The sequence below is a fragment of the Anabrus simplex genome, chromosome 1 (assembly GCF_040414725.1).
Source record: "Anabrus simplex isolate iqAnaSimp1 chromosome 1, ASM4041472v1, whole genome shotgun sequence".
Lineage (NCBI taxonomy): Eukaryota > Metazoa > Arthropoda > Insecta > Orthoptera > Tettigoniidae > Anabrus > Anabrus simplex.
In genome coordinates, this window is record NC_090265.1 from 1319385976 (window position 1) to 1319398106 (window position 12131).

Here is a 12131-nt window from a genome sequence, read left to right on the forward strand (position 1 = left end):
AGGAAATAAGAACCATCTAGGACAAGAAATTAAAGGTATGGAAATTGAAGGATAAAGAGAAGGCCACAGAATATCAAGAACAAATCCAGCAGCAAATACCAAAAACAGACACTGGAACAGTTGAAGAGGAATGGAAAAATTTCAAGGAATGCTTGGTCAAGACAACAGAGGAGACATGTGGAAGAACAAATGACAAAAGGAAATGGAAAGAGACACCATGGTGGAACGATAAAACAAGACACACAGTCCTTAACAAGAACAATGCCTACAGAAAATATTTCAAAAGTCGAACAGATAAGGACAAAGAACTCTGTAAGTTGGCAAAAAAGAATCTAAACAGGTTATCAGAGCAGAAAGAGAAAAATGGTTGAATGAATGGAGTGATAAACTAAATGAAGATGTAGATGGCAACAGAAAAATGTTGTATGGAATGATGAAGAATAGGAGGAGGTACAAAGAACAGACTAATTATCTGACTAGTGATAGAGGGTATCTCATTACAGATGACAGAGAGATCAAAGAAGAATGGAAGAATTATTTTGACAAGCTGTCAAATGTGAATGATATCACAAACATTCCATTAGATAGATTAGTTAATGACAGAAGGATGGAAGACACTATAACAAATCTGACATGGAATGATATAGAATACGTATGGAAGTACATCAAAACAGGAAAATCTCCAGGCATTGATGAAGTGTGTGGTGAAATGATCAGGTCTATGAGAGATGCAGGAAAGCAGTGGATGTATAGATTTTTTTCACAAGATATGGAAGGATGGGGAGATACTAGCAGATTGGAAACTAAAGGTATCATCATTCCACTCTTTAAGAAAGGTGACAGGAAGAAATGTTCCAATTACGGAGGAATTACATTAACTTCAAAGTGGGAAAGCTGTATGAAAGAATTTTAGAAAGGAAAATAAGACCATTGACAGAATTAAAGTTATCAGAGGAACAATATGGATTCTGGAAAGGCAGATCAACAGTTGATCTAATATTTGGACTGTGTCAGCTAATGGAAGAGTATTATGAACATAATAAGGTCCTTTGGCTGGCCTTCCTGGATATCAAAAAGGCCTTTGATGCTGTAAGCAGGGACAAAGTCTGGGAAGTGCTGAGAAACAGTGGAATCAATAATGGCATAATAAAACAAATTGAGAATTTATATGAAGACATCAGTAGTCACATCAAAACACCATCAGGAATAATGGAACCCTTTAGAATAGCTACGGGCCTAAAACAAGGTAGAGTTCTGTCACCTCTTCTCTTCATTTACTGTGATGAATGAGATTCAACAACAAGTATGCCAAAACGTTGGTGACAACAAAATGAAAGTCATGCTAGTTGCTGATGACATCTGTATATGGGGAGATTCCAAGGAGAAACTTCAGGATCAGATCAATGCATGGACAGTAACAGCTATAGGGTGCGACGTAAGATTTAGTCAGGAAAAAAGTGAAGTGGTAGTTATGCAGAGAAATGGTCAACATGAAGGTTACATTGAAGTAGAGGGTAAACAACTCAAGATGTCCAACAAATTCAAATATCTAGGAAGCGTCGTATCAGCAACAGGCTCCATTGAAGAGAAACTTACCAGCAGGATTCAAGCTGGAGGAACATTCTATAGAGTTGTCCGAGACCTAATATGGAGCCCAAAAGTACCATTAAAATGCAAGTGAGCAATTTATCTGACTTATTACATGCCAGTTATGACATATGGGAGTGAGACCTGGACCCTGAGGAAAAAGGATGAAACAAGGATTCAGGCAGCTGAAATGAGATTCATCCGAGTGATGGTTGGCAAAAAAGAAGAGATAAAATTCATAACGAGAACATCAGGGACATGGCTCAGGTTGGCAGAATGCAGGATAACATAACTCTGCGTAGACTCAAATGGTATGGTCACATGCGAAGGATGGATCCTGATCACATACCCAGAAAAATATATGATCTGCAGTTAAAATATTCAAGACCAAGAGGATGCCCAAGAATGTGATATACAGACATGGTGAAAAATGACATTCAGCAATGAGGAGGGGACTGGGACAACACTGAAGAAGGAGAAAAGTACAAAGACAGAAGTTGGTGGAGGGGCTTCATTCGCCAACCCATCGTATAGATGGAACGACTTGGGATATGTATGTATGTGTTATTAATTTAAAGTTTTCTTGATCCATGTGTTTCAGTTGTAATGTCTGCATAATCACCTGTTGCTTTAGGCTATGTCATTGAATTGTGCTAAATTGCGTACTTCGCCGTGTGACTTCACGCTTGTTATCTTTCTAACAGCTGATGTATGTAGCTGTTGAAGACAGCACAGTGCTTGACCTACTAAGAGTTTGCGTGCACTATTCCATCTCTAAAATTATCTCATGTCGTATTCTTCTTATTCTGCTTCCATATTACATAATTTAAAATTTGATTGTCGTACTGGTTATCATGTACATGTTAGTAAGTCTTCAGCATGGAGTTTCACTGGATTTTGTTAATCTGTTTTGGTAAATTTTGGGTAACAAATTGTAGGTTAATCTTCGTAATTCTTTCAACAACGTTTTTTGAATGTTTATTCTGTTTTATAAATTGGGTGTTTCGGTAAATTATTTTGCGAATTTCCAATTTTGTTTCTAGTCACCTGCTGTGCAAGTACAGTTCACTGGGCATTATTGCTCGTACTGGTGTACGTTCATTTAACATTTTCTGTATCGTCACGTTTTGGTTCAGAGTTATGTCTAAATTTCTGGTCATCAACATTGTAACATTACATGTGTTGTATTGTATTTCAGTCTTCTACTGTACCTTGGTTCAATTCTGAGTAAGTATGCGCTTACTTAGGGCAATCTTAGTTAATTGCTAAATTGTTAAACAGATAGAAGATTGTGTGGTCTCTTAATCTGTCCTAAAATCTTCCTAGTTCATCTGTTGAGCTTTCCAATCATGCAATTTTCCATTTCTTTGTCATTTACATTTTATTTTATCCCATGTATTCCTATATGTGGTAGGAAGCGTGTCTATGAGGACTTGGGACAGTCTCATATGGTGAAATGATGCTCACCTTATTATTGGACCAGGTAATGCTGAGGCCATAATAGCAAATTTGACGGGTTATGGTTGTGCACCTGTGCTCATGACAAGTATTTGAAGTCTGCCATTCATCTAATAAAAGATTCCTTTGCATTTTTCTTGGTATTAGATGGTCAGACATAGGATATTGTCCATTTATTATTGTGAATTTATGCTCAGAGAGTTTTCTTCAAAAGTTTGGTTTCTTTATAATTACCCTGAGATGTTTATTTCATTTACATTGCAGGGTCATTAAGATTTGTTCTTCATAGTTACTCTAAATTCATCATAAAATTTTGTGGTAAACTTACATGTGTTATGGTTCAATAAAATATTTTTAATTAATAATCCTTAACTTAAAAAAAAAAGCAAAGCAAAGTCATCTGCATACAGGCCAAGAAGGCCCTTGGAGCGATGGAAGGTAAAGGCTTCCACTATTCATAACCTCGGCACTTTATGGGGTAGAATGGTTAGCTCTATGTCCGGCCGCCTTTGCCCCCAGGAATTAACCCGGTACTCTTTTTCGGTGTAGGCTGAGTGAACCTCAGGACCATATGCACCTTCGGAAGTGGAAATTTAGTTCCTTAAATTTTTCGACTTCCTGACGGGGAATCAAACCCACGTCCTTCCAGGTGAAAAGAACATGCCTTTACCACCTCGGTCATGCAGTTTAACTACTCTGTCTTTATTTTAATTTTCATGGTTCTTATTTTCATTTCATCAGTTTTGGAATTGCTGTGTCTTCTAAATTAATTTACTCAGTTTGCTAGATTATGGAGTCTTATAGGCTGAGTAAGGAATTTTTAATTTAGTACCAAACCTTGCAATATTCTGTCCATCAATATTTTTGTAAACATGTAAGTATGGTGATGTCATTTGTATTTTCCCTGGGTGCCTTGGGAAGGCAAGTGAATTGAGGCTTAGGACTTAAGGTGCTAAGGGTTTATCACCCTCCTGGGAGTACGATACTGGTCCTAAAGTGTAGTCTCATGTAGTGTGATGAAGTCAAATAGTATTGAAGGTTATGTTTTGCCTTTTTCTTCTGTTGGTACTGACCAGATATTTCTTGGTATGAAGGTGTTATTTGTGCCTTTTATATTCTGTATCAGTGAGTCGGATTTTCGTATGTGCACTCTTGTACTATTTTTATGTTAATATGCCTCTTGACTGTTAATTTAATGTAATCTTTATTCAGTATTCAGGCTTAAGTTGTATTTTCTTGTTTGACATGATAACATGTGATATGTAATATGACTTTTATCAGTACTAAATTATAAATGTACATGATCTCATGATGAAGTGGATAGTGACTCACTAACCTCCATTCTGTAACTTGTCCTTTGAAGGGTCATGCGAGCAATGTTGCAAGCTAATGCAATAAAGTGTAATTATCACCCTAGTTTGGATTCGCTTGCAACATTAAAAATTTAACCTCCCATTCCTTTTTAAAAAAATTAAGAATGTACCTTAGGTTCGTAACTTCCAGTTAATTTTGAATGTTTAATGAGGATATGGTCTAGTATATTAATTTTTCCTAAAATTGTAAGTTTTCATGTGTGTAATACTTCAGTTGGTAATGAAGGTCCAGTTTGTGTAATTTGATTTACCTGGAGGATATTTTCTCTTTTGTGCTGACCTCTCATATCTGCTGTGCTCAAACTGTTTGGAAGTAAATTGTGTGTAAAGGTACTTTTGTGAATCGTAATGTGTTTGTACAATATCCCCACTGGTATATGCTTCTTTGTAAATGAATTTCTTTCTTTAAATTTTAGGTTATGTAAAGTTTGCTATTGTTTTCTTTAAAATGTAGGTTCACTTAAATTGTAATAAGGGTCAACGGGTAAACTCTTGAATTTTATTCCTAAAATTTTGGTTCGTTTTCTTTTCTAAATTTTGCTTACCCCAGAGATTGGTGGACTCCTCAGTGAGAGAAGGGCATGGTAGCTCTGTAGAGCTAGATATCAGTAAAGTTTGTCTTCTTGGACATGTATTAAACTAGTTACTTCTAGTTCTATCAATTTTAAGTTTTTAAGAAAAACGCTACTGTTGTATTTTAGTAGCAAGAATTATTAAGTGAACTCTCTTCAAGTCTCATTCATAACGTTGCTTCTTCGTCTTCCAAACCTTTTTTGGGTGCTGTTCTTGTGTGGAGACTTTCTTCTGCTGGTTGTGTGTTATGTTCTAGCTTACTGCACTTACTGCGCCATCCTGGACGAAACATCAGTCTCAGTTTCCAGTTAGTTCACTAGATAGGTGAGCTGAGCTGTTCCATGGTTGTACTGTAGGGCAGTGCTAGGTGGTGTTGGCATATGGTCGGACTCAACGGCTCTACATCAGTGTCAGCAAAACCAGAGGTCAAGATGGAAGGTTTTGATGCATAAATGGACGTTCCAGTTGAGAACGGCATCAAGATGTCAGTGTTGTGTCATGTACTCCTTCCTCACCAAAATTTAATTTTTTTTATTGAGCTCTGGCTCAATTTTAAGTGAGGGAGGGTGTGACGTGTGCTACGAGAGTATATATATTTGACCTAGTTCAAGTCAATTTAAGATCGTTTAAAATTGTATTAAATTTTATTGTCTAAATTTGTACTGCACGTGCCGACTTTTCTGGGACCTGCACAAGATACAAACTTTGAGAGGTTTCCTAACAAGCATCCAATTAAACATTTGAATTTGATTGGTTTAAATAAATTGAAAGGTAACTCCTGTGCAGTCATTGGTCACTCATTTTGCTGTGGAATTTCCGGTTACACCATCCAGCATGGGCTTCCTTCAGGAAGCGCGTCGCAGAGTGTCTGAATTCTGTCTTCAGCATCAAGTAGAGCAGATGTGTTGTCCAAGAGCTCTGTGCTCCATTGGAGATCTTGTCTTCTCTTGGGGTAAGCAAATCTTAAATTTCCTAATGAAACTAACAGTTTCTAACAGTTTGTAACTTAAATTTATTTTTTTATTAAGCTTGACCTCAGTAATTCTGATTCATTTTAACATGTTTTCCTATGACCTTGTATTTTATTTCTTTGGTGAAGGTGGTCACTTCACATTAAAGGTATTTTCCATGAAGATTAGTACTGGCAAGATTGCAAGACTGCAACTTAATTATACAAGGGTTTGTTTTTCTATTTTGTGTTTACGTTACTGGTAGTGTTCCTTATTTCATTTTTGATGTTTTTATAATAAATAAGAATTTACTATAAGTAGGTATTAACTAAATTATTCTTTGGTCGAAGCTTCGGCCACAAAAGTTCTTTGATCCACAACCTCATAGGGTTCCTTCCGCTGTCCACATAGTGCCGTTAGTTTCCGTGTATTTTACCTTGTTTAATTTTGATTTTATGATATGGTTTTAATGATGCTAAATTGCATTTCATGTTCCAAATGTTGTTTTGCTTTTTATAATTGTTAAATTTAAGCCCCAGTCACTGCTGCATTGTTCATAAGTTAGAAGGAAGAGACATGAAAGTAGCAAGAATTATTGCTGCTACAAAGAGATGGAAATAATGGCAGAAAGGTACTTGCAATGAGGAGATGAAGGCTAAGTTAGGAATAAACTCAATTGATGAAGCTGCACACATAAATAAACTTCGGTGGTGGAGTCATATGTGGCGAATGGAGGAGGACAAATTTACCTAGGACTATGATGGACTTGGTCATGGTGGGTAAGAGAAATACATTGGGACCTAGGTGCTGATAGTTAGACTCAGCTTTTAATGATTTAATGTTAAGAGGTGTGGAACTAAGTCGGCCCCGTGGTATAGGGGTATCGTACCTGTCTCTTACCCGGAGTTCCCGGGTTCAATTCCCAGCCAGGTCAGGGATTTTTACCCGGACCTGAGAGCTGGTTTGAGGTCCACTCAGCCTATGTGATTAGAATTGAGGAGCTATCTGACAGTGAGATAGTGGCCCTGGTCTAGAAAGCCAAGAATAACGGCCGAGAGGATTCGTAGTGCTGACCACACGACACCTCGTAATCTGCAAGCCTTCGGGCTGAGCAGCTGTCGCTTTGTAGGCCAAGGCCCTTCAAGGGTTGTAGTGTCATGGTGGAGGGGGGGTGGAACTAAACAAGGCTACAGAGCTAGTTGCAAATAGAGGATTATGGAGGTGCTTACTTAATTTACTGTGGTTTGCAGACTGAATGCTAACCTTCAATGATTAATTCCTCTGGCTCGGGATTTGGATTTTTGTACCATCTTTACCATTAGATGTCATCCTTGGACTTTGCAAGCTTCTATATTAACATTTGACTAAATGTTTGTCTGGCTCCGAGGCTAAATGGTTATCATATTGGCTTTTTGTCCAAGAGTTTGCGGGTTTGATTCCCGGCTGGGTCAAGGATTTTAACTTTCATTGTGTAATTCCTCTGGCTTAGAGGTTGAGTATTTGTGCCGTCTTCATCATTATAAATCATCTTAGGTAAGGTCCCATCCTCACAGACTCACAATTCGCCTATAGGGCTTCAACTCGATAGACAAATAAGTGTAAGCACTATCAGCTCTTTTCAGGCAGCAGGCCTCTATGAAGGCCACATGCAACATGACAAAGAAGGTTTTAGCTAATACCTTAAAATTAATTTATGTGGTGTATTCGCCAATTCTGCAAAGATTAGTGCTAAAGGTGAAAAAGCAAATGCAAAATTACTCAGCTAATAGAACTGTGGTAGGTTGTTTAAAATTTCCTAACCTTCTGTGTGGTAGAATTTATCATATTGTGCTTGCTAAAATAGAAGAATACAGACCAATTAAAATAATTACTCAAAAAAGATATCAATTACTAAAAGATTACTTAACTTTTGTAACGTTTTCCCCAAATTAAAAATAACATTATTATCAAGTAAAAATAACTGATTGTAAATGTAGATCTGTGTCTTTGTATGTGGGTGGTGCAGTCCAATGGAGGTGAGCTCCATATAACTTTTTAACCACAAACCAGCTCTCCTGCCATGCTTAAATCTCTGACAATACTGGGAATCAAACTGAGGCCCCTCAAAGACGGAAGCTGATAGCACTAACCATTACATTACAGAGGTCACAACGACTAGGTCACAACGACTAGGTCACAAGGAAGTGTAAGCAGTTTAAGAAATTTTTGTCTGCAATACTATTTCACAATCACGATTTATTACATATCATATTTTAAAATAAATATTTCCTTATGCCATGGGACAGAACATAACATAGATTTCTGTCAGCTATATTCTGCCCGTCTCTGTAGGGTACCAATTAGTGCTATTAGGTGCGGTCCTCAGAGGCAAGGTTTTGATTCCCGGTACTGCCAGATTTTAAGAGTGGCAGGAGTGCTGGTATGTGGTTATAAATGAACATGCAGCTTATCTCCATCAGAGATGAGCCCTCTCTTTCTTGTTCTCTCACACTTTCTCCTTGCACTGACCAACACTACCCTTGTAGCCTGCAAACTGTGTTAGGATAGGCATGCAGCTGTGCAGGTTTACAAATTGTACAGCGCTTCACCAGCTCTAAGTTAACATGTTATCCCAAGGTGATTCCATATGATAAATAGTGTATTAACCGACTGAAACTTAATGCAAGTTATTCACCTGACAACAGTAGATAATAAACAGCCCCTAGTCAAAGTGAAGGTGACTGGCATTAGTTCTGATTTATAAAGAGAGTATTACTGTATATTTCATAATCAGCCAGTTCACATTAACTTGGAGGTGTGCTACTGGGCTAGCTAACTGGCAAGTTTCCATAACATTTGTACATCATCTAATAGTCGGTGAGAAATAGAATGTAGACCATTTACACTCAATTGGTAATGTTATGATACTAACTGTTAACTTACCAATGGCAAATACATGAGGTGGCAGAACTCCCAAAGACTTTCCTTGATACTTAATGAGTGTCTCCTGTGAGTAAAGATCAGGAATGTCAGAAAATGGATTCACCACAAGAAGGATGTTGGCCACATATGTCTGTAACATAACAAATGCATACAGGCTTTAATAAAATGCTTATAAATACACCAGGTTCATTAATTCATGAAATACTGGTTACTCTTGTTTAATACAGAAAATTTCTCCAGGAACTGGATTGTTTCTCATACAGACAAGATAGATTCAATGGTAGGGGGTGTATTCATTTTGGTGGAAGAAGAATTTGTAAGGTACCTTATGCACAGACCTGGAAGGGGTGGCTCCGGTGTTGATGTAGAATTATTTGATAAGATGATCAGTTATGTAGGAAATGACACACAATGGAACGTGACTGTAGCAAGTAATCACTATTTATCAGATATTAACTTGGAAGCAGTGGCGGCACATAACCCTTATCAACACTCTACTTTGTGGAAAAATGGATAAAAACAATCTATGAGTATTAAAGGTTTACTTGAAGCATGCATTTTTAAACTTACACAAATCACTCCTCCCTGTACACTGAAGATATTACATCTTGTAACAAAGCTCTATGTCTATAACAGAATTGTGGAACCCTGGATTCTTCCTATAACTTTTCAAGAGGTTCTTCTCAATGGAAATTATTTACATTTTTGATAATCGTTTGCATACTTCTTAAATAAGATTTTGTCCATTTCATAGTCAAGAAAGGTTGTCTGAAAGAGGCAGCAGTAGCAGGAATAGTCAAAATTAAAGAACAAAGTTTAGTTAGTTCAGGTAGTGCCACATTTAGTCTTGAACATGTTAAATATTTATATACTATGCAAGAGTTCTTAAATTCTGCTGATGCATAGATGGCTGACAACTCAGTTTTGAGTACCAAGACACTGAAGTAGCTACCATATGATTTAACCAGAGACGTTTCAAACAAGTCTCCAAAAGAGCAAGAAATTCCAACCTATTTATAAGCTCAGAAAAATGGTTGGTTTTATGTCCAACCATTGTGTCAAGTACTTCACAATACATCTGCAGTATGGTTTCTTTTTGTTGATTTCCATGTCACCAATTCTCTGCCTTTTAACTCTAACTTAATTTTCATTTGATGAAACTGATGAATGTTCATATGTGCACTGCTTCAAAAACAAGACAAATTTATCACATTTATCATTCAGAAATCTCTTGAATTCATCAAGCTTAACAGCACAATATCTTATGTCATTAATTTTGGTTTGTAAAATGTTGAAAAGACTTTTTCTTGGGGCAGTACAGATGAAAATAAATTTAAAAGAAAAATAAATTTAAAATCTTGTAGAGTGGCAAAGACCCCTTTTGAACAGATTTTTGTTTCACAGTCCCATTCTTAGGTGTTGTTTATGACTGACTTGAAGGATTTCTTCAGATCCTCTTTTGCTTCTAATATTTCTTCAACCAAACACTCTGTATATATCCAGCAGGTCAGGGTAACTGATGGCAAATGCTTAGTAGTGAATGCCTCAAATGCAGCTTTTCACTTTGAATCTCGAGAAAAAAGTTGCGAGTTTCAAAGAAAACTTTACATTCCTTAATTCCTGTAACAGATTGTTTGAGTACTAGGTTTAGCTTGTGTGCATAGCAGTGCACAAATAAGGCTGACTGATATAGGCAAGAATAATATGTTTTAGATCGTTAACTGCTCCAGCCATAACAGAACACCCATTGTATGTTTGAGCGATTAACTTGTCATCAAATTGGAATTCACTGATTAAACTGAGAACATGCCCAGTCAGAGAAGAGCAAAGCAATTAGGACTCACATCAATGAACCTAATAAATCTCTCCTGAATATCATCATGTGTAACAATAAACCACAGAAGAAAGCTGGGATGTTTATGTTAAGTCCGCGGCCTCATCTTCTATCACAGCTACAAATGGTGATTCTGTGATCTCTTCTTCTATTTAATTTAACAAACAAGCTGAGACTCAATCAATTGAATTGTTTTGGATATCATGGAAAGTAGGTACCAAGAAAAGCAGCAGAGGTTTCCAAATGGTTCCATAATCTTTCATTATAAGCGGCTCAATAATGGAGAAATTCAACAAATTTTCTCTATTAACTAAGTCATGGTTTTCAGTATGACCCATAAAAGGAAGCTCTTGCACTACCAGGAAACAAACAGCATCTGTTAGACAACTAACAATATACCTGTTTGCTTTAACTTTTTCATTTTGTTTGTCCTGATTAATTTTCAAGGCAAGACATAGGGATTCCTCTATTCTAGTGCTACTGAACCTCAGTAAAACTATTTTGGAATTAACATGGTCTAAAGACTGTTCAAGTCTTCTTTAATACATAATAACTGTTAACATCACAAACTTCCTTTGTTGTCCAAACGTTTGTGTCTGCTGAAAATAAAAGGCAAGGCCAGCAATAGAGGGAAAATGACTTCCTACAGCCACACAGCCGTGTATCATTTGTGTACCAGGAATAATTTACATGACCCACTCTGCCTCTTCTTTCTGTGATATACTAGGAGTAGGTCTCCCGTTGTCTATGATTTGTTTCTTAGCAGGAAAAGTGCAGCTAGAAAATGAATATTTTAACAAGTCCTCAATAACGCAACCACATTCATCCTCCATCATAACTGAATCTCCCTTTACATCAACAAAGCCGATGCAGGTATAAAACATATTTGTAATGATCACGACTGAACAATGCAAGCAACTACTGTTAACCCGCGAGCGGTCGCTACCCGAAATGTAACGTGAGTGGTCGCACGTGAGACTTTCTCTCACATTAAAATAAATATGACATTTTTCACAGTTTTGTGGAGCGTAAGGCTGAAATTTACTACTGAAACGAAACACAAGTTCTACCTTATACATTTTAGACAAAAATGAAATTAAAAAAAAAAAATGAAATGGCGTATGGCTTTTAGTGCCGGGAGTGTCGGAGGACAAGTTCGACTCGCCAGATGCAGGTATTTTGATTTGACTCCCGTAGGCAACCTGCACATCGTGATGAGTATGAAATTATGATGAAAACGACTTCCTACAGCCACACAGCCAGCCCCTGTGCCAGTGAAATTAACCAATTATGGTTAAAATTCCCAACCCTGCCAGGAATCGAACCCAGGACCCCTGTGACCAAAGGCCAGCATGTTAACCATTTAGCCATGGAACTGGACATAAAAATGAAATGATTAGCTGTTTATTAAAGACACACATTACTACTTAAAAT

The 12131-nt window shown here is 37.1% G+C and overlaps 1 protein-coding gene across 1 annotated transcript in view; it reads right to left on the reverse strand.

Moving 5' to 3' along the window:
- LOC136858300 (unconventional myosin-VI) overlaps positions 1–12131 on the reverse strand; it is a 384418-nt gene that overhangs the window by 307437 nt on the left and 64850 nt on the right. The window contains exon 4 of the mRNA XM_067137739.2: positions 8864–8993. Coding sequence (XP_066993840.2) covers positions 8864–8993 — 130 coding nt within the window. The remainder of the gene's footprint in view (positions 1–8863; positions 8994–12131) is intronic.